Source organism: Indicator indicator, chromosome 26, assembly GCF_027791375.1.
Source record: "Indicator indicator isolate 239-I01 chromosome 26, UM_Iind_1.1, whole genome shotgun sequence".
In the NCBI taxonomy this organism is placed as follows: domain Eukaryota; kingdom Metazoa; phylum Chordata; class Aves; order Piciformes; family Indicatoridae; genus Indicator; species Indicator indicator.
This window is the reverse complement of record NC_072035.1, coordinates 16,308,365-16,333,784: the sequence shown is the minus strand read 5'-3', so window position 1 is coordinate 16,333,784 and position 25,420 is coordinate 16,308,365. Positions and strand designations below refer to the sequence as shown.

The window sequence follows — 25,420 nt, the reverse complement described above, 5'->3', positions numbered from 1 at the left end:
GCGGCGGCCACACCCCCACGCCCGCCCGGCCACGACACTATTGGGCGGGAGCGGAGCCTCCTGCCAACCAACTGCAAGGATGAGGCCGGAGACGACCCGCCCCCGGATGCGATTGGCTGAGCGGGCGGGAGGGAGCTGTCTGTCAAGGCTGGCAGAGACGGGGCGGTTCTGCGTAGGGCTCGGGGCGGGGGCAGGACAGGCAGCGGACCGGCTCTGCAGCTGGGCTGGGGCCGCGCACCGGCTCCTGGGAATGCACTGGAGCTGCAGGGGAATTGGATGGCGCTGCAAGAGGGCTGTACTAGGTCAGTACTAGGGTTTCACTGGGCCATACTGGGATGGGACATTAGGAGAACCCCCTCTGGGGTACGTTCCCTAGTGGGCCAAAGTCCATACTAGGCCAAGCCCATGCTGGACCTGCACAGAAGCTGGATGAGGCTGCACTAGGGTTGCACTGGGCCATACTGGCATGGGTGAAGTGGGAGAACACCCTTTGGGATGACCATACTCTAGTTTAAGGACACTCTGAAGGCACTGCCACAAGTGTTGTCCCCTTTACAAGCACCCCACATTCCAATCCAGTCCCATCCCCGCTTCACTTCGAGGCATCCCATCACCACCAGCCCAAACAAGTCAAACTGGCCCCACTCTCCTAAAAAGAAACCATTAAAGAATCTATAGGCAGCTGGGTGAGACCTCTCTTGGTTGAAACTATCCAACCCTCACACAAACTCAGCACTGCCTCTTTTCCACCCTTTCCAGCTAGAAGTTGTACAGGCCTGGTAGGGCTGAACTCCTTTTGCCAGGCTGGTAAAAGGGCTTATCCCTAAGTCCCAAGCTATTTCCCCACTGTGAAGCAAGGCACATCCTGATCTGAAGTTTTAGAGCCCAAGGGAACAAGCTGTGACACCAAAACATGTTTATTAAAACAAACCCAGGCTGTCCAGAAGTAGCACAAAGCTGCTCAGCAGGTACAGTCCCAGGGAACGCTGATGCTGAGGGAGGATGAATTCCATGGTAGGTGCAAGAGGTTTTTAGGGATAGATAAGGGAAGAGAAAGAAAAAGAGATCTAAGAAGTATGGAGAAGAAAGATTTCCAGGTAGAAGGTTAAAGCAGGAAGCACTGCAGTCAGAGAGCTGATGTTGCTGGGCAGTGGAAATCCCTCCAAGAAAGGTCTAAGCTAAGTTGGGAATTCCTTTAGTGGGTGCTCCCAGAGGTAATTCAGTGGAGAGCCAGCGCTGGAGCAAAGCATGGATCACTAACATGCTGCAGTTACACACTAGGTCACTACACTGACACATCTCAGGGCTCTAGCAACAACTTCTCACTCCCACACATGGGGTCCAGTCTCTCTTTTCAAGCAATCCCTGGAAGGCCAGAGGATTTGAAGGGGGGGAGGGGGGAATTACACAAGTGGCAACATGGCCACAACACGTTTCTGGGCTCCATGGCTCTTATTTCTTCCTGCCTCCTCTTTCCTTGAGTGCCAGGTGGATCAGAGAGCCACTTGACATGTTGTAATATGCCAGGGAGTTTGAGTCCTTGATGAAGATGCCCTGAAGGGAGAAGAAACAAACACGAAAAAGCCACAAAACCTAGTTACAGCAGAAATCTTGATGCTCCTTTCCCACAACACATCCCATACCTCCCTCCCTCCAAGAGATGGAACCCTCCTGGCCCTGCTCTGACAGCAGGGTGCTGACAGTGCTGCAGGCTGCGAAACACCCTGGACAGAGACCAGTGCCTCAGAAGATGGGCACTGGAGGAGGCTGGTATGGTGGCAGTGCTCCAGGAGTAGACAGGCAGCTCTAGCCCTATACAGATGGAGATGGGCACCACAACACAGGAAGTTATTTAGGCTCCACTGCACCTTACCCCCCTGCCCCTTAGAGAACCTCACTGAAGCTCCCCTCTCATCAAGGGTTAACACATGATCTGCCCACAGATGAACTGCTGAGGAGATCAGTGCACAAAGTTCACTGCTTAGGCAGCAGGTTGTGCCTGGGCACATGCATGACTGGAAGGGAGTTATTACAAAGGAGTGGTGCCCTCCTGACAGCTCCAGTCTGCAGAGGGAGGGAGTAAGGCCTCTGCCCATCTGTGTTTTGGAGTCTTCTCAGAGCTTCCAGGGTTTCACAGTGTCCTTTCCCACCTTCCAGAGAACCAGACTGGTTTGGGTTGGAAAGGACCTCTCAAGGTCAACAAGTCCAACCTCCCTGCAGTCAGCAGGGACAGCTGCAACTAGAGCAGGTTGATCACAGCCCCAAACAACCTCACCTGGAATGCTTCCAGGGATGGGGCATCTCCCACCTCTCTGGGCAACCTGGGACAGGCTCTCACCACCCTCAAACATTTCTTCCTTCTCTCCAGGCTGAATCTCCCCCTCTTTTAGTTTCATACCATCACCCCTTGTCCTGTCACAACAGGCCCTGCTCAGAAGTCTGTCCCCAGCTTTCTGAGCAGCCCTTTCAGGGCTGAAAGGCCACCAGAAGGTCTCCCTGGAGCCTTTTCTTCTCCAGGCTGAACCAGCCCAACTCTCTCAGCCTGGCCTCACAGCAGAGGGCTTCCAGCCCTCCCAGCATTGCTGTGGCTTCCTCTGGCCCTGCTCCAACTGGTCCCTGTCTGTGCTGTGCTGAGGACTCCAGAGGTGGCCCCAGCACTGCAGGTGAGGTCTCAGCAGAGCACAGCAGAGGGGCAGAATCCCTTCCCTGCCCCTGCTGCCTACACTGCTAGGCATCAGCCCAGGAGATGGTGTGGAGCACATGTTGCTGGCTCATGTCCAGCTTTTCACCCACCAGCACCCCCAGGCACACACACAGAGCAGAAGGAGCAGGCTGCTGCATTTAAATGTAAAAAAAAAAACCAAACAGCAGAAACTGATTTCAGAGAAAGCCATCGAGCTCAGAGTACTCTGCAGCAGTAGATCAACTGATGCCATCCACTAAAGGCCTGTCCTGCTCTGGGTGGTTCTGTGACCAACCAGGAAAACCATTCCCACTGCTCTTCCCAGTATCCCAGCAGGTCCATTACAACTTCTTCTTGTAAGAAAGTCAAGTTTGTGAGAAAGCCCTGAACTAACCACCAGCATGTGAAGGGCTCAGACCCACCTCATACTGCAGCTTCTGCTTCCCAGCTGGCATGCCTGTGGCCTCGTGGATCTTAACCTTTATAACAGACACCTAAGAGAACACAACAGCTGGGTCAGGGTTTCTTTTTTCCACCACTGCAAAGATCACCAGAGCTGCTCCCCAGCCACACAATCCCCCTTTGGCCAAGGGGTTGCAGCATGGAGAATACTCAGAGGTGTACAGCTCCTGCCATGCAGGGAAAAAGGGAAGAAATGAGGTAGCAAAGAAGGGGCAGGGGCCAGGTTAATGAACTACATGCCTGGTCTGAGAGAGGCAGAGTGAACACCAACACTTGGCCGTTCAGCTTCCATTCCGTCTTATCCTGCATGTTGGGAACCTGGACTTTGACTGTGACTGGACCCTGGAGGAAACAAAGATAAGGCCTCATACACCAGTGAGGAGGTTCAGGACAGTGATAAGAGAGCAACAGACTAATCACTGATTTCCAAAAACTAGCCTCATATCTCAGCTCCCCAGTAAACACAGAGCTGTGCTGGCCCCAAGGCTGAGAAAGCCACCAAAACCCAAGGCTGAGCAGGGTTTCATGAGTCCCCTCCTGGTGTGCTGCACACCAAGCCTCACAGGGTAGTGAAGGTAGTGAAGCATTAAACAGGAGACAGCTTCTCCCTGCAGATGGCCAAGAAGGCCACAGAGCCCTCTAAAAGGGCCTCTAGCTCACTCCTCAGGCAGGAATTCAGCTGCACACTGAGTCTCTGTGGTTCTGGAACAGACCACACTCCTGCACTATCATGCTGACACCAAGGTATTAAAGCTCCTTGTGTTGGCAGCTTAGCAGCCCTCTGCTTAAAAGCTGATTATCAGCTTTAGTTCTAGTTTACATTACCATGAACCTAGCTCTTAATTACAGCAGAGCACCAGAGAGACACGGAACTGCTTTGATTGGAACTGACCTTTAAGATCTTCAAGTCCAACCCTTAACCCAGCATTGCCAGGGAACCACTAAACCATGGCCCTCAGCACCACATCTATACGGTTCTGAAACCCCTCCAGGGATGGGGACTCCACCACAGCCCTGGGCAGCCTGGGCCAGGCCTTGACAACCCTTTTGGGGAAGAAATTGTTCCTCATGTCCAATCTAAACCTCCCCTGGGGCAACTTGAGGCTGTTTCCTCTTGTCCTGTTGCTTGCTCCTTGGGAGAAGACACCAACCCTCACCTCACTCCCACCTCCTTTCACGGAGTAAGAAGGTCTCCACTGAACCTCCTTTTCTCCAGACTAAACAACCCCAGTTCCCTCAGCTGCTCCTCACCAGACCTGTTCTCCCTTCATCCCCAGCTTTGCTGACTTCCTCTGGACCTGCTCCAGCACCTGGACATCCTTGTCAGAGAGAGGGGCCCCAAACTGAACCCAGTATTCAAGGTGTGGCCTCAGCAATGCCAAGTACAGAGGGATAATCCCTGCCCCAGTCCTGCTGGCCACACCATTGCTAATCCAGGCCAGGATGCTGGTGGCCTTCTTGGCCACCTGGGTACACACTGGCTCATCTTCAGCTGCTGCTGACTAACACCCCCAGCTCCTTTTTTGCTGGGCAGTTTCCAGCCACTCTGCCCCAAGCCTGGAGTATTCATGGGGTTGTTGTGACCCAGGTGCAGGACCCAGCCCACTGGCCTTGGCTTGTTGATCCAGCCTGGCCAGGCCCCTCTGCAGAGCCTCTCCACCCTGTAGCAGATGAACCATCTCACTGCATGTGTGGCGTGCAGTGCTGCACTGATGGTAGGAAGGAACTACTTCAGAAAGTCACTCCGTTGAGAAGTCTTTTCACAGACCAGCTTCCCTTCTCTGCAGCAAACTGGATTTATGTGCCCTGGATCAGGATCTGGTGCTTCTCAAGCAGCAGCCAACCCTCGGCCATACCTTGTTCCTGCGCAGAAACTCCTCCTCTGGGATCAGGCTGTCCTCACTCTTCAGCTTCTTGGAGACTGGCTCATCCTCCATGGGTGGTGGGGGGTGAACAGGCGGCATGGGGGCCGGAGACGGCACTGGAGCCACAGGAGGGGCAGGAACGAAGGCTGAAATGGGATGGGAACACACCACCTGCCATCACCCACTGAGCACACAGCAGGCACTGCCTTACACTGCAGCTCCCTGAGCAGGCCAGTGAAGGCTGGAAATAAACACCACAGTAGATGGAGGAAGTTAAGACAACCACCAGCAAGAGGCCAACTTCAAACGTTAGGAGATGGTTTATATTGGGAAACAGTCCAGGAAAAGACAACAAGAGGCAGAAGAGCTTCCTGCAGAGCTTGCAGAAAAGCAAAAGCTGGCACAGCCTGGCACACAGTAGTGCCAGCACCTCCATTAAAGAAGTGATAATAAAAAAGGGAATAATTGGATTTTTTACAACTTTTCAACTTTAAAAAGCACCTATTGCTATGAAGCTGCTGTGAGGGGAGGGATCGACAATGACTTTTCCTTCTGCAGCAGCAGAAATATTTCTTCACTGAAAGGGTTCTTAAACATTGTAACAGGCTGCCCAGGGCAGTGCTGGAGTCACCATCCCTGGAGGTGCTTAAGCAGCTGTGGACCTGGTGCCTAGGGACATGGTTTAGTGGTGATCCTGCAGTGCTGGGTCAAAGGTTCGACTGGATGAGCTTGGAGTTCTCTTCCAACCCAGGATATTCTGTGTGATCTGTAACAAGCTGTGACACCCAATGAGGTGCTGGCAGCTGCTCCTCACTCTGGTTCCTTTTGAATTATTCATATTCACCTGGGCAGGCTCCCAGGGACACAGATATTAAATGGGTGAGACATAATGTTTTGCATTTCATGCTGGAGGAGGAGCCCTGAGCCCCAAAGCAGTACTGCTAAAATTGGGATCAAACACCCCAAAACTCTTAATGATGGCACTTGGGGTCTTTGAGCACAATTACACTGTCCTCCCTCTGTGCCTCTGAGACAATGGATGTGATTTGGATTATCAGAGGCAAAAGAATTCAAAATCAAGCCTACATCATATAGCAGTTACAGAATCCCAGCATGGTGGGAGGTGGAAGTGACTTCTGGAGATCATCCAGTCCAACCTCCCCTGCTAAAGCAGGGCACCCACAGCAGCTTGCCCAGCATCACAATGGCCAGGCGGGGTTGGAAGCTCTCCACAGAAGGAGACTCCACAACCTCTCTGGGCAGCCTGCTCCAGGCCTCCAGCACCCTCACAAGTTTCTTCAGAGGGAACCTCCTGGGTTCCAGTTTGTGCCCAATGTCTCTTGTCCTGTCCCTGGGCACCACTGACAAGAGCCTGGCTCCATCGTCTTGCCCTCCCACCCTTTATCTCTTGCTGAGCATCGATCAGTTCCCCCCCTCAGGCTGCTCTTCTCCAGCTCAGCCTTTGCTCCTCACAGAGATGTTCCATTCCCTTCAGCATCTTGATAGCCTCTACTGGCCCCTCTGCAGCAGCTCCCTGTCCCTGCGGGCCAGGTGCCCAGGAGCAGCTGGAGTGACTGACCTGTTGGCACAATCATGGGCGGCGGGCGGGGGCTCATGATGGGCGGGGCAGAGGGCGGCATGGGCACCACGTTGATGCGCGGGGTGTGGATGATGGGCGGCATCGGGGTGGCGATGACAGAGCCGGGAGGCAAACGGACCACGGAGGTCATGGGGGGGCGAGGCATGACCGGAACTGCAGAAACAACAGTGGCACGGACGGGAGGGGGCATCTGCAGAGGAAGAGAGAGAGAAGAGAGCTTTGCTGAGCAGGTGTGCAGAGGAACGCTTGGTGCTGCTCACAGGCCTGCTGAAAGCAACCAGCACGCAGACGAGTTCTGCTGGCCAAAGACTCACTGAGAACCTCAGCAAGCCACCACCTGGCCAGCCCAAGGTGCCTTCAGAGGGGCACAGAAGCCTCATGAATAAAGAGTTCTTCCTCCCCTCACCACTTGGGTATCAGACCTTGAGCCACCTAGCAACAGCTGGTTCAGAATAGATCCCGTGGGGCAAGGACACAGGGCAGGGAATCACCTCTGAACCTGCAGCTGCTTTTGTTCTGCATCACACCTTTTTACACCTAAAAAGAAGCCCCCACCCCTTCCTTTGTTAGCCACACTCCTCCTCCCAGATCTCACTGCCCAGGTTCCTCTTCAGCCCAGCTGATCAAGTCTCCAAGAATGAAAAGCTCCACCCAAGCCTTACTTTCCATTTTTAACTGCAAGTTCAACAGGGCTCCTCTGATGGTTGAAGAAGTTATTTGGAACCATGAACTTCACTCAAGATCTGCTTCTAAGCCAGCTTCCTGCTGTTATAACCCTGATCTTCAACAGGCCTCCCTTCTAATTAACTACAGCCACACTAATTTGCTTTTGGAAGCCCAAAGACTCACTGTGGGAGGACGAGGAACAGATGTGATGGGCTGAGCACTGGCTGGGGGATTTGATGCTGATGAAGGAGGGGGTGGCTGTGGCATTTCATTGGGCTTGCTAGGACCAATCTTCTCCTTGCTGTCATCTTCTGGCACCAGTCCCTTGGCCTTATGGATGGCTTCAATTTGCTCTTGGAGAGTAATATTGGCCTGAGCAGCCTGTTGTGTGCGGGCCATGCTGCCCGAGTGGCCATCCCAGGTCACCTGCGAGGAGGAAATAAATCAGAATCCTACCAGCCTGTCCAGGAAGCAACATGAGCTACAAACACATCAAGAGAGCAGCTGCACAGCAGGAAGAGAGCTCAGAAGACTCCAGTCACTCAGCACAGAACCAGAGAATCACAGGATGTTTTGGGTTGGAAGGGACCTCTCAAGGTCAACAAATCCACCCCCGCTACAGCCAGCAGGAACATCTGCAACTAGAGCAGCTTGATCACAGCCCCAAACAACCTCACCTGGAATGCTTGCAGGCATGGGGCATCTCCCACCTCTCTGGGCAACCTGGGACAGGCTCTCACCACTCTCAGTATCACACATTTCTTGCTTCTCTTCAGGCTGAATCTCCCTTTTAATTTCAACCCATCACCCCTCGTCCTGTCACAACAGGCCTTGCTCAGAAGTCTGCTCCAGCTTTCTGATCAGCCTCTTTCAACACTGAAAGGCCACCAGAAGGTCTCCCTGGAGTCTCCTCTTCTCCAGGCTGAACAAGCCCAACTCTCCCAGCCTGGCCTCATAGCAGAGGGCTTCCAGCCCTCCCAGCATTGCTGTGGCCTCCTCTGTCCTTGTTCCAACATGTCCCTGTGTGTGCTGTGCTGAGGACTCCAGAGCTGCAAGTGGGGTCTCAGAACACAGCAGAGGGGCAGAATTCCCTCCCAGCTCTTGCTGCCCATGCTGCTGGAGATCAGCCCAGGACACAGCTGGGTCTGGGCTGGCAGCACACAGTGCCAGCTCATACCCAGCTTTTCAACCCCCATCATCCCCAAGTCATCTCCACAGGGCTGCTCTCAAAATCACAAAAGTACAAGAATTCATCACACTACAGGATGCTGTTCAAAGCCCCCCCCAGTTTCCACTCTACCTTTTCCTCTGGTTTCTGGATCTCTTCCTCACCAATCTTTTTCCCAATGGCAGTCTCTTCCACACCAAAGATATCAGTACGGCGCTCTGCCAGCTGCTTCAGGCTGCTCTCAATATCCAATCCTGCAGGAAAAAAATGAGGAATTCTTATCTCAGGTGATCTAATCAAACATGATGAATCCTCTTCTAAGGATCTTTAAGCTGTCTGGTACCTCATTCTCCTTACAAAACCACTGTGACCACTGGTCAGCAGCAGCTAAAGTTCTCTGCCTTTCAGTTTAGAGAAGAGCCTCACAGTGATGCTGATAAATGTATCCAGAGCATGGGCAGCTGAGGACAGCAGGAAAAGCTACAGTTAAGATGGTCCTTATCAGTGTGATTTGGATAGAGTGAGAGCGTGTGCTAAGAGTCACAGATTCATAAGTGGCATCAGGTTAGAAGAGACTCTCGAAGGTCATCTTGTCCAACCCCCCTGCAGCCAGCAGGGACACCTCCATCTAGAGCAGGCTGCACAGGGACACAGCAAGGCTGAGCTTGAGTATCTTCAGGGATGGGACCTCAATCACATTCCTGGGTAACCTGTTCCAGTGTCTCCCCACCCTCATTGTGCAGAGCGTCCTCCTGATGTCCAACCTAAATCTGCCCTGCTCTAGTTTCAAACCATTGCCCCTTGGCCTATCACCAGAGGCCTTTTTAAACAGTCCCTCCTCCACTCTTCCTGTAGCCTCCTTCAGATATTGAAGTGCAGCTCTAAGGTCTTCCTGAAGACTCCTCTCCAGGCTGAACAGCCCCAACTCTCCCAGCCCGTCCCCAAAGGAGAGGTGCTCCACCCCTCTGATCATCTCCATGGCCTCTTCTGGACCCTCTCCACGCCTCCAGCATGCTGGGGGCCCCAGTGCTGGACACAGCCCTGCAGGTGAGGGCTCAGCAGAGCAGACGGGCAGGATCTCCTCTTTCCATCTCTGGCCACACTGATGTGGATGCAACCCAGGCTGCCACTGGCCTTCTGGGCTGCAGATGCCCATTGCTGGCTCCTGTCCAGCTTCTCATCAACCAGCATCCCCAAGTCCTTCTCAGGGCTGCTCTCAACCTCATCATCCTCCAACCTGGATTAATTGACATTGAGGATTGCTCTGATCCAGCACAGGACCTTGCAGTTTGCCTTACTGAAGCTCATGAGGTTCTTCTCAGCCCACCTCTCCGGCCTGTCCATGTCCCTCTGGATGGCACCCATCCTGTCCCTCAGCCTTCTCAACTGCACCACTCAGCTTGGCATCTCCAGCACTCTCACTCAGGGTGCCTCATTCCTGCTGTCTATACCACTGATGAAGACATTGAACAGCATAGGTCCCAGTATGGACCCCTGAGGGACACCACTTGTCACCTGTCTCCATCTGGACATCAAGCTGTTGACCACTACCCTTTGGATGCCATCATCCAACCAATTCCTTACCCACTGGACAGTCCACCCATCAAATCCATCTCTTTCCAGCTTAGAGAGAAGGATGCTGTGGGGCACTGTGTCCAAAGCTTTACAGAAGTCCAGGCTGATAAAATCCGCTAACCTGCTGAGTGTGCCCTCATACATTACAGACAATAAATGCATCCACAGCAGGGGCACACCAAGGACTGCATGAAAAAGCTCTTGTTCCCTTATTTTTGCACCAGGGCAGGTTTAAGCTCAAGGTGAGGAGAAAGTTCTTCATGGAGAGAGTTGTTAGACATTGGAATGTGCTGCCCAGGGAGGTGGTGGAGTCACCATCCCTGGAGGTGTTCAAGAGGGTACTGGATGTGGCACTTGGTGACATGGTTTAGTGGTCATGAGGTCCTGGGTGACAGGTTGGACTTTGATGATCCTTGAGGTCTTTTCCAACCTTATTGATTCTGTGATTCTGTGAAAGCTACATGTAAGATGGCCCTTATCAGTGGGAGGTGGAAGAGAGTGAGGGGGTGTGCTAAGAGCCCCCAGAAGTCAGCTGGGAAGGGGGTTTGCAAGCTGTGCCAGGTGCTGAAGCTGACCTGGAGCATAGACTTCATCGTCGCTCTGCTTCTCCCGGATGGAGCGGTCGCGCTGCTCCAGCCAGCGAGGGTCCAGGAGGCCAATCCTCATGTGCTCCTGCATTTTGCTGGCAGGGATCTTCTCTCCAGTGATGGGGGAAACCAGATACTCATCTGGAGCTGGGGCTGGTGGCAGTGGTTTTGAGGCTAGAGAAACAAAACCACACTGTTAAAAAAAGGCATCGAGAGGAGGCAGGGCCAGAAAGTAGTGGGGGGGGAGGTTTGAGGGTTCAGGAAGAAATATCCTGAAATCTCTGCTTCCTGAAGAAGTTTTGCTCTTCACCAGCCTGACTTACCTTTGGGATCATAATCTTTCCTCACAATGACTTGATCTGGTGTGGGAGGAAGAGGTGGTGGCATTGGGGTTTCTGGAGGAGGAGGAACCTTCTGACCTTCATCTTCATCATCTGAGCCCTTATTTAGGGAGGGTAAAAATTAAAAAAAAAAAAATAACCAAGTCACTCCTGTCAAATATCTTAGAATCACCTGGGTTGGAAGGGACCTCCAAAGGTCATCTAGTCCAACCCCCCTGCAGGACAACTAGACCAGGTTGCTCAGAGCCCTGTAGAGCCTCACCAGGGATGGGGCCTCAACCACCTCTCTGGGAAACCTGTTCCAGTGTTCCACCACCCTTACTGTAAAGAACTTTTTCCTGACATCCAATCTAAACCTGCTCTGCTGTCATTTCAAACCATTGCCCCTTGTCCAGTCACTGCAGGCCTTCATAAACAGTCCTTCTGCAGCCTTCTTGCAGGCCTCCTTCAGGTACTGCAAGGCTGCTCTAAGGTCTCCCTGGAACCTTTTCTTCTCCAGGCTGAATAAGCCCAGCTCCCTCAGCCTGTCCTTATAGCAGAGGTGTTCCAACCCCTTGATCATTTTCATGGCCCTCCTCTGGACTCAATTCCCATCAGGTCCATGTCCTTCCTGTCCAGCAAAAAAGATTTGAGAAAGGCATAAAAATCCTGTGCAGCAGAGCTAGTTTGGCACCGAAAACTGATGTGGCTCCTCCGGATAATCACAATTCAGAGATTCAGCAAACTCAGAAGAGGAAGCAAGTGCTCCTCAGCTTCCACATTACCACAGCACAGCAAGCAGGGGCTTAGGGTTAAACCAGGCTTCTTGTTCCTGGTTACCAGCAAACACAGCTTAGATGGAGTGAGCAGAGAGGAAGAGTCTCCAATGAGTCATCTTTTCCGTGTGCAGAAGAAAGCCCCAAAGGCTGTTCACAAACAAAACTCCACACCGTTAATTGAGACAATGACTGGGTTTCACTCCTGGAAATGATGTTACTGTGATGGAAAACATTTAAAACACCATAATTTATGAACACCAACTTCATCACTCCAGCATGAATAGGTTGGTTTGAAATCCCCTCAGAAGGCAATCTCATTTCCTCAAGAAGCTGAGGAACTCCCTACAGTGAAAACCAAGGGCACCAGAAACCACACAAATTTCTGCTGATTCTATTGTCACCTCATCCATATCCTGCACTTGAGTGTCTTGATCCAGCTGGGCTGGGGGCTCATCTGTTTTCTCTTGCTTTTCATCTTCCTCGTCTGACTCCACCTCCATTTCCACCTCCTCACTTTCTCCAAACTTCTCATAACGCTCCTGGATCAGGATCCGAGCTCCCAGCTCTTCTGGAGTGGTGGGAGGGGGAAAATTCCCTACAAGACAGAAAACAGAGCTTCTGTTTCTCTCATTTAGTTGCTTGATGCATGGACAGAAATATCAATTTCTTGAATGAAAAGCAGTTTCTTCACAAAGCAGCAGCAGCAAAACTTCATGTGAGCAAACACAAAGAGGGTAGTGGATGGAGACTGTACAGAGCCAACAGCAGCATCAGGTTTGAAGATGACAGAATTGTGTAGGGACCTCAAGGATCATCTAGTTCCAACCCTCCTGCCATGAGCAGAAACAACTCACACTAGATCAGGTTGCTCCAGGGATGAGGCTTCCACCACCTCCCTGGGCAACCTGTGCCAGTGGCTCACCACCCTCATGGGGAAGAATTTCTTCATAACATCCAATCTGAATCTACCCACTCCTAGTTTTGCTCCTACCACCACCTGACATCCTAAAAAGTCCCTCTCCAGCTTTCTTGTAGGCCCCCTTCAGACACTGGAAGGCCACAATAAGGTCTCCTTGGAGCCTTCTCCTCTCCAGACTGAACAATCCCAACTCTCTCTTCCTGTCAGCAGAGGAGAGGAGCTCCAGCCCTCTGCTCATCCTCATGGCCGTTCTCTGGACACCTTCCAGCACCTCCAGATCTTGCCTGGAATAGGTGCTCCAGAACTGGATGCAGTGCTCCAGGTGTGGTCTCACCAGAGTGGAGCAGAGGGGAGGAATCCCCTCCCTGGTCTTTGGCCAGGGGGGTCTTTGTGCTGGTCATTAATTGTACATAACTATAAATATGGTAAATACTGTATATTTTGCACATATTCATTGCATTTCATTGTAGATTGAAGTTTTGCCTGTAAATACAGTTTTCATTTGCTCCCAACTGAGCTGGTTTGGCAAATTTAATGTTGGGGGGGAATTTTCAACCCACCACACTTGACCTGCTGGCCACACTTCTCTTGCTGCAGCCCAGGCTCTGCTTGGCTCTCTGGGCTGCAAGTGCTCACTGCTGGCTCATGTTGAGCTTCTCATCCACCAGCACCCCCAAGGCCTTTTCCTCAGGGCTGCTCTCAAGCCAGTCCCTGCCCAGCCTTGTCGGTGCTTGGGATTGCCCTCACCGAGATGCAGAACCTTGCACTTGGGTCTTGTTGAACTTCAAGATGAAAGTACCTAGAGGTGAAAGCACCACCAGTAAAGTGGGACCAGCTCTGCTGTCTGGTGAAGTGGAAAAGCAGACACTAGTGCAGACCTGGGCTTCTGAATTACTGACTCCAGAGCCCTGCACACTCTCTTAGGTGGCTTTCCCCTCTCTCTTTGAAGAGCATGCAGCTGTAAAAGCCAACAACCACCTGAAAATAACGTTTCAGGATGCAGCCACTACTCCAAGGGAGCAGCTTCACAGAGGTTACAACACTTAACTGCAGTACCTTGCTCATTGGGCTGGAAGTCAACAGTTTCCACCACCACAAAGTCATGCCAATCAATCTGGGCATAAGCAACACGCTCCTTTTCCTTCTCCTCCTCTTCCTTCTTCCGCTCTCGCTCCTGGAACTTTGCCCACTCCACTCTGTAGTACACCTGCAGAAGCAGACATAGAGCACACACCAAATGTCAGGCAAAAAACCACACCACAGTCATCTTCACAGCACCATCGAGCCCTTCACAAGCACCACACTTCAGAGGCCTGGCAGGACAAAGACTGAATTTAGAACCTAGAGGTTGGCCTCTGGAGTCACAGACTGAAAAGGGCTTTGCTAAAGCTGGGCCTGCAGGATGAGGGCAGGGATCATCTCCTGGCATCAGTTTTGGGCCCCTCCCTCCCAAGAAGGTCATTGAGGGGCTGGAGAATGTTCAGAGAAGGACAGCAAAGCTGGTGATGTGTCTGGAGAAGAGGGTGGGTGAGGAGCAGCTGAGGGAAAAGGAAATTGAGGGGAGACCTTCTGGCTCTCTACAACTCCCTGAAAGGGGGCTGGAGTGAGGTGAGGGTTGGTGTCTTCTCCCAGGAACAAGCGATAGGATAACAGGAAATGGCCTCAAGTTGCCCAGGGGAGGTTAAGGTTGGACATGAGGAACAATTTCTTCCCCAAAAGGGTTGTCTAGGCCTGGCCCAGGCTGCCCAGGGCAGTGGTAGAGTCCCCATCCCTGGAGGGGTTTCAGAGTCGTGTAGATGTGGTGCTGAGGGCCAGGGTTTAGTGGTTCTCTGGCAGTGCTGGGCTAAGGCGGACTCAATTTTAAAGTTTTCTAACCAAAACAATGCTGCGTTTCTGTGACTTCTTCATCAAAGACCAAGCCACCCAAGCACATGACTCAGATATCACTGAAGATTCCCAACCAGAAACCAGTTCAGACACATTATGACCTTCCGGGAACATCACTTTTCCAAAGCAAAGGCAGCCTCTGTGACAATGACAGAGGTCAAAGCAATGAAGAACAGCTTGGAAGGATTCTATGTGTCAGAGGGAAACATCCTGCTTTGGAATGGTGCTGTGCCTCTACACTGCCACAAGTAGACCACCCCAACAGGGACACTATTTAGTAGTGTAGAGGCAGCCTTGGGTATCCCCTGTTTGAGTTACTACTGAATTTACTGCCACTGAGTCAAAACCATGCAGAGAGGAAGAACTCAACACCCCACTTTTGCAAGTTTTGGTTGCAATACCTGGTCCAGGACTTCCTTGGGATTTTCAGCCTCTTTCTTGAGCTTGAGGAGCAAACCTTTTGGAGGGATCAAGATCTGAAACACATTTCATGTGACAGTTGGTGGCAGTTCTTTTGGCCAGAGCCTCCTTAAAAAGCAGTTATTCCCTTTCCACATCCATAAACACATCAGCAGACCTCGGAAGCTGTATTCCTTATTCTGCTGCAACCCTTCTATCACTTGTTGCTCATGCACTGGGCTTATAAAGTCACTGCTGGCCTTCCAGCCACCCTCTGCATTTAAAAAAAACCAAATATAAACTACAAATGTTACTTATCTAACATTAATATCTGCAATAAAATGCAAGTTTGATGATGACACCAAGCTGAGTGGTGCAGCTGGTAAGACAGGATGGGTGCCAGGCTGGACAGCTGGGCTGAGAAGAACCTCATGAGGTTCAATAAGGCAAAGTGCAAGGTCCTGCAACTGGGTCAGGGCAACCCTAGATATCAATCCAGGCTGGGGGGATGATGAGATTGAGAGCAGCCCTGCAGAGGACTTAAGGGTGCTAGTAGATGAGAAGCTGGATATGAGCCAGCAATGGGCACTGGCAGCCCAGAAGGCCAATGGCAGCCTGGGCTGCATTCAGAGCACCATGGGCAGAGATGGAGAGAGGAGATCCTGTCCCTCTGCTCTGCTCTGCTGAGACCTCACCTGCAGGGCTGTGTCCAGCTCTGGGGCACCCAACACACCGGCAGCATGGACCTGATGGAGAGGGTCCAGGGAAGGCCACAAAGTTGATCAGAGGGCTGGAGAACCTCTGCTATGGGGACAGGCTGGGAGAGTTGGGGCTGTTCAGCCTGGAGAGAAGGCTTCAGGGAGACCTTAGAGCTACATTTCAGTGTCTGAAGGGGACCTCCAGGAAGGCTGGGGAGGGACTGTTTAAAAAGGCCTCTGGTGATAGGCTGAGGAGCAATGGTTTGAAACTGGAGTAGGGCAAATTAAGGTTGGACATCAGGAGGAAGTTCTGCACAGTGAGGGTGGGGAGACACTGGAACAGGTTACTCAGGAATGTGGTGGAGGCCCCATCCCTGGAGACCTTCAAGCTCAGCTTTGCTGTGTCCCTGTGCAGCCTGCTCTAGTTGGGGGTGTCCCTGCTGGCTGCAGGGGGGTTGGACCGGATGCCCTCGGAGGGTCCCTTCCAACCCAATGCAGTCTGTGAAGCTGTAATATCTGGCACATTTAAAGCAATGCCCTACAGTGTTCAGTGCTGCACACTGTATGAAATACATGAAGCATCTGCTGCCCTTAAGGAGGGGGGCTGAGAGGATGGGCTCCTGGCCCTGCACTCATTCACAGCCCAGCTGTCCTCAGGAGTCAAATACTCAAACCCTGCTGCTGAAAGAACCCAACTGGACCAGGAGTACCTTTGTGTATTGTTCCACCAGCTTGGTGAAGTAGTTGAAGAGGCTGTGCTGGGGGCGGAGGAAGTCGAACTGGTAGTTCCTCTGCTCCTTCTGCATCAGCTGGGTCAGGAACTGCCTCCCATTGCGCGCCACGAACTGCGCCGTCAGCTTCACCACGTCCAGGTCGAAGGCCGAGATTGAGGGAGGGTCAGCAATGAACTCGAACTCTGGAGGTGGCTCCTTGGGAACCACTGTCTCCTGGATCACCTGGGCCTGCACCTGCAGAGCAGAAGGGAGATTGAGCAGTGACTGAGGAAGGGAAGTGCTACTCAGCACTTGGCAGAGCCTGATTTTCCTTCCGCCACCACAGAAAGCAATAGTGGTGCAGAGATCCTGGCAGCTGCAGGGATGAGAACTACCATGGGTTGTATCTGGACATCTTCAGGAGGACCTTAAAGCAGCCTCCCAGGACCTGAAAGAGGCCTACAAGAAAGCCAGGAGGAGACTTTTTACGAGGGATTGTAGTGATAGGATGAGAGGGAATAGATTGAAGCTTGAGGAGGGCAGATTTAGACTGGAGATGAGGAAGAAATTCTTTCCAGTGAGGGTAGTGAGACACCGGAACAGGTTGCCCAGGGAGGTTGTGGCTGCCTCCTCCCTGGAGATGTTCAAGGCCAGGCTGGATGAGGCCTTGAGCAACCTGGGCTGGTGGGAGGTGTCCCTGCCCATGGCAGGGGGGTTGGAGCTAGAGGATCTTGAATGTCCCATTCCAATCCAAACCATTCTATGAATCCAGGCATCTGTCTTTAGGCCTACTAGAAAATAAATGTTACTCCAATAGCTTTGCTAGGAAGTACCTGGAGGCAACTTTGGTACCTCCAAAATCTGGAGGTATTGCTCTCCAGCATGGTCAGCACTGCACTGTGTGACTGCTGGCTGTGCAGGGCATGCAGAAGTCTCAGACTGAGTCAGTGTCCTTCTTTCACCCAGGACATATGGATCTGTGGCTCAGGTTGGAAGGGATCCCAGGGATCATCTACTCCAAGCCCCCTGCCATGAGCAGGGACACCTCTCAACTAGACTGCCATGAAGCTAAGCAAGATCAGCAATGTTTTGTACTCCCCATTTTAAGTGGAAGTTGTTCTTTTTTGGCAAATAAAAAGGAAATGCTTCTAACAAAACACTGCATGGAAGAAGCCCAAGCTGCAGTCTAAGGGAACTGCCCTAAAGCTTGGGCTGTGGCAGGAATCCTCAACTCTCACCAGTGTGAGTACCAAAGCAGTCAGTGCACAGCTAAACATCAAAATGGACCAAGGAGAACAATATGTTGGGTCTTTCACACACAACTCTTGAGTTGCCAGCAACTGGAGGATGCACACCTGCATCTAAAAGTGTCAGACCCTCAACCCCACACCTCTCAGAGCTGAAAACTCTCCAGCTGCCATGGCTCAGACCTCTGCCTTAAGGTCAGGCTGGGACACAAGCAGTTAGAAACCAACTTCTGGAGCAAAGTCAAAGGGAACACTGACCTTCTGTGGAAGCTGCTGCTGAGCACTTTGCTGCTGTTGCATGACCTTGGGAATGGCAGCTGAGGGCTCCTGTGCTTTGCCCTCCTTGAACTCGCTGACTTTGTGCCGGTAGTAGGCATGGTAAGGGTCGTTGGGGTTCAGGAAATTGAACTTGGGGTTGTTTATTTCATTCTGACGGATTCGAGCTTCAAACTCAGGACCATTTCTGAGGAGGAAGAAGAAAAAGTCAGATGGATGGGCACCAGCTCATGTGTGCAAACAGCTGGTTCTGTCATGGCAAGATGTGTGGATGTGTGGATGCAGCAGCCCAGAAGACAGCAGGCAGCACTCAGCCCCTCTGGATGCTGGGATGGTTAAAAACCCAGAGCCAGCTCAATGGTTTTTACCTTCTCTGCTCCTCATACAATGCCAGGGAGACCAACAGCTGGTCTCCATGGACCTCACACAGTGGTGAGGCAGTCAGAAAGGGTTAAGTGTTAAAAAAGGAAGAGGAAGATGGGGTACAGTGCACCAAGGGCTTCAACTTGCAGAACACTGACATGAAGCAAATGGAAGCAGCTCAGCTGAGGCAAGGTTGCTCAACTTTCAGCCTTCCTCCCCTGAAGCTGCCATTTACACTCACTCATCAACCTGCCACAGGTCAATTGAGAGCAGCTCAACCATCCTAAGTGAGGATCAAACTGCTCTCTGCAGGTGCACACATCTCTCCCTCTGGCCAGCAAGCAAGGGAGATGACCAAAGCTTGGATGAACACATCTGAGCCACCAGCACAGCTCAACCAAGCTGCACACCAAGAGGGATGAGGCTGAACTGCAGAGCTCAGCCATCAAGCAGCCTCTCTTGTCCTGGGAAGTTCATCACCTACCACGGGCCTACAGGCTGTAAAGCACAGCCACAGCACCTCATGGCTCCACCTCTCAACTGAAGCTTCTGTGATGTGGTTCCTTTCCTACTTGGGATATTGTTTTCCCTCCAGAGCATCCAGAACAGCAGCTGGTCCCTGGTTTATTGCAGGATTTCACCAAGACCTTGATCTGATTTACCCCCACAGCTCTTCTAGCAGAGCTTGTCTCACACCTCCACAGCAGAACATTTGTCATTTCTTTGCAATAGTCTCACTGCAGGCGACTCAGCTTGGAAATCCTTCACACAGAGTCATGGGACTGCCACCTGCTCCAGCTTCTGGGCATCAGCACTGAAAAGGAGAAGCATGAAAATGCTGGAAAACACAAGACACCAGCCCTGACACTTACCTGGCTACGAAGCTGGCAGTCTTGTCCACAATATTCCTGACCTCTGGAGGAGGGTAAATAATTCCTACCACAGGCTTGGCTGGTGCTGCTTCCTCTTTTGGCTCCTCTTCAGCCTGCAATGACAATGTAGAAGCAGAGATAGAGAGAGTCCTCTGCACTGCTGCGTCCTGACTACAGCAACCATGCAAAAGCTGAAGAGGTGGGAGTAGAGGAATCATAGAATAGTTTGGGTTGGAAGGGACGTCCAAAGGCCATGCAGTCCAAAGCCCCCTGCAGCCAGCAGGGACATGCCCTACAGTATCAGGTTGCTTGGAGCCTTGTCCAGCCTGACCTCGAATATCTCCAGGGAAGGGGCCTCAGCTAACTCTCTGGGCAACTTGCTCTAGTGTTCCACCACCCTCATGGTGCAGAACTTGTTCCTAACATCTAATCTAAATATCCTCTTCTCTCACTTCAAACCATTGCCCCTGCTCCTGTCCCTGCAGGCCTTTGGGAACAGTCCGTCTGCAGCCTTCTTGTAGCCCCCTTCAGGTACTGGAAGGCAGCTATTTATGTCTGCCTGGAGCCTTCTCTTCTTCAGGAAGACATCTCTCATTGTGATTGCAATCACTCAAGACCCTAAGTTCCAGTAGCCTCAATGGAAGCAGAAAACATGAGAAAGAACTTCAAATATTACTGAGTAACATGTTATACCAGCAGCAGGGGGTGAAAATCGTGGAATCACAGGATTATTAAGGTTGGAAGAAACCCTTAGGATGATCAAACCCAACCATTAACACAGCGCTGCCAGGGCACCATCAAACCATGTTCCTCAGCAATATATCTCCAGGGCTTTGAAACCCCTCCTGGGATGGGGACTCCACCACTGCCCTGGGCAGCCTTTTCCAGGCCTTGACAACCCTTTTGGGAAAGAAATTGCTCCTCATGCCCTACCTAAACTCTCCTGGGGCAATGTGAGGCAATTTCCTCTTGTCCTGTTACTTGTCCCTGGGAAAAGAACCAACCCCCACCAGGCTCTGACCTCCTTTCAGGGAGCTGTAGAGAGCAATGAGGTCTCTCCTCAGCCTCCTCTTCTCCAGGCTTAACAATCCCAGTTCCCTCAGCTGCTCCTCACCAGCTCTGGTCTCCAGACCCTTTACCAGCTTTGTTGCCCTTCTCCGGACCTGCTCCAGCCCTTCAATGTCCTGCTTGGAGGAAGGGGCCCAAAACTGATGCCAATATTTAAGTTGTGGCTTCACCACTTCCCAGCACAGGGGAATGTTCCTGCCTTCATCCTGCTGGCTACACCAGCCATGGCTGCAAACCCAGACTAGGTTTATTTTCAGGTGGCTGAGCTAGAAAATTCAACTCCCTTCTCCCTCAGCTTCCTCAGCTACACTGGCAGTGCCAATGACTTTACCAAACTGAACACTGGGTGAGAACCAAGCATTGCAAACAGCAATGCAAAGGGCACACAGGCCCTGCCTGTCCTCCTCCTCCTCCACCCCCAAAGCACCCAATTCTTCCTGACACAAAGATCTGCTTTAACAGTCTGCATCACCCAGCCCACAAACAAATTTTTCAGCTTCTCAGGGTGGGAGATGATGTTTGTCTGCTTGTCCAGGGGACCCAGCTGCAGGGGTAGGCACAGTGAGACAATGGGGAAGGTCCCTCCTTGGGACCCAAAAGTCCTCCTGGCACTGATCCTTTTTGGCCCTGACCCCGTGTGGGTTCCAAAATGCTGAGCAAGGGGCAGCTTAGGGAGATGCCTGAAACACCACATCTAGGAACAACTCAGCATTGCAAAACAGGTTTGTAAGTTATGGATGCTCCCAGAAGCCTGAGGGATTACAGGAAACTAAAATCTGAACTGTTATCTCCATATAAATAAAACATCACTGCTAATCCTGGTGTAGCTGCACCAAAGCGTTTTCCTACAGAAATGCCCTGCAGGGCACTTTGCTCACTGATATTAGAGCAAAATCCAAGCTAAACTCCCAGAACCCTCCCTGGGAATGGCTTTGTCTTGCTAAAGCTGCCCTTTTCAGGATGCTGATCCTCATTCAATAACCTGCACAGCAGGTTGCACAGAGCCCCAGACAACCTGACCTGTAACAGGTCCAGGGATGGGGCACCTGGGCCAGGCTCTCACCACCCTCACTGTCAAACATTTTTCCCTTCTCTCCAGTCTGCATTTCCCTCTTTTAGTTTCAAACCAACACCCCTTGCCCTGACACAACAGGCCTTGCTCTAAAGTCTGTCCCCAGCTTTCTGACTGGCCCCCTTCAGGACTGAAAGCCCACCAGAAGGTCTCCCTGGAGCCTTCTCTGTTCCAGGCTGAACAACTTTGTGCTGGGCTGCACTCAAAGCAAGGAGAACAGCAGCACAGGGAGGGGATTCTGCTCCTCTACTTTGGTGAGATACCACCAGCAGCACTGCCTCCAGTTCTGGTGCCCCCAGCACAAGAAGGAGCAGGAACTCCTGGAGAAGGTCCAAAGGAGGCCACTAAGATGATCAGAGGGCTGGAGACTGTCCCATATGGGGACAGGCTGAGAGAGTTTGGGCTATTGAGCCTGGAAGAGAGAAGGTTCTAAGGATACCTTAAACCAGCCTTCCAGTACCTGAAAGGATCCTAGAGGAAAGCCAGAAAGGGACTTTTGACAAGGGATTTTAGTGACAGGATGAGAGGGAATGGACTAAAGTTTGAGGAGAGCAAATTTAGACTGGAAATTAAGAAGAAATTCTTTACAGTGAAGGTGGTGAGGCACTGGAACAGGCTGCCCAAGGAGGTTGTGGCTGCCCCCCCCCTGGAGGTGTTCAAGGCCAGGCTGGATGTGGCCTTGAGCAACCTGGGCTGGTGGGAGGTGTCCCTGCCCATGGCAGGGGGTTGGAACCGCATGATCTTTGAGGTCTTTTCCAACCCAAACCGTTCTCTGAACCTACGAACTCCAACTCACTCCAGTGGCCTCCCAGATAACTCCATCGATCCCCGCCTCCCTGTGCCTCCCTGCACCTCTCCCGCAGCCCAGGCCCCAGGCCTGGAGCACCCCGAACCCGCGCGGCCCGCACCGGTTTGTTCTCGGCGGGAGGCGCTGGCTGCGCCGGAGGCATGGCTTGAACGGGTCCGGCCGGCATGACGCTCCCTGGTCGTGACGAGGAACGCTTCCCCGCTGGAGCCGCTCCCGGCTGGAGGCGAACGGGAACAGGACGACACCGACAACCCCGCGGCGGACGAAATGGCGCCTGCTCGCGAGGCGCTGCGCATGCGCGCCGGAAGTGACAGCACAGCCTCGAGCGGACGCCGAGTAGGCCACGGTTGGCCAACGGGGAGTGGGCACTGCGCATGCGTTATGGGACGTACCATTAGGGAGGGGGCCGCCCAGCGGTGGAGCGAACCATTGCCGGGGGCCGGCCTGTAGGGGGCGCGGTCTGCAGGGAGCGTTCCCCGTGGGGCGGGTCCGTTGCGGCGGCCGCCGCCTTGGTGTCGCTGTCGCGTCCGTGCCGCCGCTGTCCGCAGTGCTCTCGGTCCCGGGGCTCTTCACCCCGGTATCCCCCAGTTCTCCGGAGCCGATCGCTCCCCTGGAGCCCCACAGCTCCGGGAGCCGCTGTGCTGGTCGCTCTGCAGCGGACTGTCCCATCGCCCGTAGGGCCGTTATCCTCCGTGCCGGGCCTGGTGTCCCTGTGGCTGGTCCCGCCAGCCCAGCAGCATGGCTCACCTCCTGGGCCACCGCGGCTGCATGGAGAGCCTGCGAGCCGACCTGCGGGACCTGCAGGCAGCCATCAGCGACATCTTCTCCCGGGCTGGGGCCGTACGGTTCCGCTCCTGGAAGTTCCCCAATCAAGTGTCCTGTGACCTGGACATGAGGGAGCTGCTGGAGCGCTACGACTACACCGAGAGCGACCCCGAGTTCAACCAGCACTCCCATGTGGTGCTGCTGGAGCTGGTGATAGACAGGTGAGACCGGGCACAGTTGATGCTGGGCACTAGTGAGGCCACATCTCGAATACCGGTGTCAGTTTTGTGTCCCTCGCTCCTAGATGGACATTTAGGGGCTGGAACGTGTCCAGAGAAGAGCAACGAAGACAGTGAAGGGTCTGGAGAACAGGGCTGGTGAGGAGCAGCTGAGGAAACTGGGGGTGTTCAGTCTGGAGAAAAGGAGGATGAGGGGAGCCCTTACTGCTCTCTACAACCTCCTGAAAGGAGGTTGGAGCCAAGTGGGGGTTAGTGATAGGACTAGGGCAGGGTAGGTTTAGGTTGGACATGAGGAAGCTCTTTCCAACAAGAGTGATAAAATACTGGAACAGGTTGCCCAGGAATGTGGTTGGGGCCCCATCCCTGAAGACCTTCAAGCTCAGCCTTGCTGTGTCCCTGTGCAGCCTGCTCTAGTGGGAGGTGTCCCTGCTGGCTGCAGGGGGGTTGGACAAGATGCCCTTTGAGGGTCCCTTCCCACCCAATCCAACCTGTGAGGCTGTGAAATGGCCTCAAGTTGCACCAAGAGAGGTTTAGGTTCAATCTTAAAGGTTTCTTCCAACCAAATAAATTCTGTGATTTCGTGAAGCATTTTGGGTGCTTTATTCCCCTAGATTTCCATAAGCAGTGTGCCAACACCTCAGCCTCATTATCCACAGCTCTACTCTTGAGATTTAAAACCCAACTCCTCTCTTAGCACAAAAGCTGGCCATCAGGGAGCAGATAAAGCTGCTGCTTTGCCCAGCAGCCCTTAGCACCTGGGAGGCAGAGCACAGCTTTCACAATCTCAGTGAAATAAACACGACTCGTATTTGAAAGGAGGAGCTGCTCCCACGGAGCTGCTGGCCCTGACATTGGGGTTTGGTAGGGGCAGTGTGGGTCCCCCAGATCCTTTGGGAGAGCCTCGCTGCAGCCTCTTGCAGGGGGCTGGCTACATGCAGCATGCAAAACCTGTGTCCTGCAGCTGCAGGAGGATTTTCATCCCACCAAGTGCTGCTGTGTGGAGTCATTCAGGGAACAGGGAAAGGTGGGTCACAGGAGTGCTGATACCCACCCTCCTTTGTCAACCCCATGTTGTCCAGGCTCTGGGGGACAACCTGGCTGCCCTTCCCCCACTCCAAACACTCTGGTGCTCTGAACTGTGTTTTGTTTCTGTCACAAAAAGGCTGCTGCTGCTGCTCCAGAGCTTCACAGGCTACACAGAAAACCTGCTGAGCAAGCAAGCCATGGCCCCAGCACAGGCAGCAGGACCCTCCATGTCTGTGGGGCTGACAGCCAAGAGGTACTACTGCAGCATGCTGAAACTGGGAGCCTCCTACCAGCAGCTCCTGGCTGAGGTGAGACATCTGAGTCTCTTTATCTTGGAGCAGAGGAGCCTGAGGGGTGCCCTCATTCCTGTTGATAAAGATGTGCAGGGCAGTGTCAGGAGGAGGGAGCCAGGCTCTGCTCAGTGATGTCCGAGGACAGGACAAGGGGCAATGGGGGCAAGCTGGAGCAGAGGAGGTGCCACAGGAAAAACTTTTCCACTGTGGGGGTGACAAAACACTGGAACAGGCTGCCAAGAGAGATTGTGGAGTCTCCTTCTCTGGAGACATCCAAGACCCACCTGGATGTGTTCCTGTGTGACCTGCCTTGGGTGATCCTGCTCTGGCAGGGGGGTTGGATTGGATGATCTTTCAAGGTCCCTTTCAAGCCCCTAACATTCTGTGATTCTGTGAGCTGGGTGCACTGCAACCCCACAATCTGAGCCTGAGGGTCATGACAATGACCTTTGCCTCATCCTCCATGATTTGTACCATTCTGGGTCCTTCTTGGGGATGCCCCATGAAACACAGGCACAGTGACCACACCGTATGTGCTGCAGGTTCATGACCCTCTGAGTGCTGATCTCTATGGCAGGCAGGGTACAGCTGTCCTGCACTCACAGCCTGATTCCCTTCCCTCCTCTAACCTGGGCTCCCAGCTGTGTTGCATCCTCCTCCAGTCCTCGCCCAGGATCTCAAGAGGGATGAGCCTGGCTGCCTTTAGTGCCAAAATCAATGAAATAATTGGTGACAGAGACACTGTGTCCCTTCCCTGCATTATTTCCCCTCCCCTAAAAATGATTCTTCTAATGGCAAAGTCTCACAATAATTCACCTGGCACAAGCAGGAGCCATGCAGAAGGTGTGAAAGAAGGGATGGCTACAAGGAGGAGAGCTGAGAGCAGGTTTCACTGCTGAGGCTTTCAGTCATGGATCCACAGCCCTCCTCCAGTTCGTGGTGGCTGGAAAGCTGCCTGGTGGCTGGGAAAATTCAATCCCTCTGTATCCTGCATCAGGGAGAAGGAAGCAGATTCCTTTTTCTTTGGCCACATGCTTTAGTGATGCAGCAGGGAAGCCAGAACCCTGGGT

General features: G+C 52.8%; 2 protein-coding genes across 2 annotated transcripts; one reads left to right on the top strand and one right to left on the bottom strand.

The window, feature by feature from the left end:
* Positions 1-908: 908 nt before the first annotated feature.
* Positions 909-22,193, bottom strand: SF3A1 (splicing factor 3a subunit 1). Its single transcript, XM_054392543.1, has 16 exons — positions 22,128-22,193; positions 19,080-19,192; positions 17,827-18,031; positions 16,319-16,576; positions 14,913-14,987; positions 13,681-13,831; positions 12,107-12,300; positions 10,930-11,047; positions 10,595-10,780; positions 8,577-8,698; positions 7,460-7,702; positions 6,590-6,800; positions 5,002-5,156; positions 3,386-3,487; positions 3,106-3,177; positions 909-1,554 (listed from the first exon to the last, which is right to left on the bottom strand). Exons 1-16 carry the CDS (start codon positions 22,191-22,193, stop codon positions 1,453-1,455), a joined length of 2,373 nt encoding a protein of 790 aa, XP_054248518.1. The 3' UTR covers positions 909-1,452.
* Positions 22,194-22,765: 572 nt separating this feature from the next.
* Positions 22,766-23,017, top strand: CCDC157 (coiled-coil domain containing 157). Its single transcript, XM_054392855.1, has one exon. It carries the CDS (start codon positions 22,766-22,768, stop codon positions 23,015-23,017), a length of 252 nt encoding a protein of 83 aa, XP_054248830.1.
* Positions 23,018-25,420: the final 2,403 nt, after the last annotated feature.

Bases quoted from the DNA above. Each gene is read 5' to 3' on its own strand.
- CCDC157 (XM_054392855.1), top strand. From the start codon at position 22,766: ATGGCTCACCTCCTGGGCCACCGCGGCTGCATGGAGAGCCTGCGAGCC.
- SF3A1 (XM_054392543.1), bottom strand. From the start codon at position 22,193: ATGCCGGCCGGACCCGTTCAAGCCATGCCTCCGGCGCAGCCAGCGCCT. The intron at 19,193-22,127 runs GTGCGGGCCGCG...TTGTCATTGCAG, and splicing joins CTCCCGCCGAGAACAAACCG to GCTGAAGAGGAGCCAAAAGA. The intron at 7,703-8,576 runs GTAGAGTGGAAA...TCCTCCTCGCAG, and splicing joins TCCAGAAACCAGAGGAAAAG to GTGACCTGGGATGGCCACTC.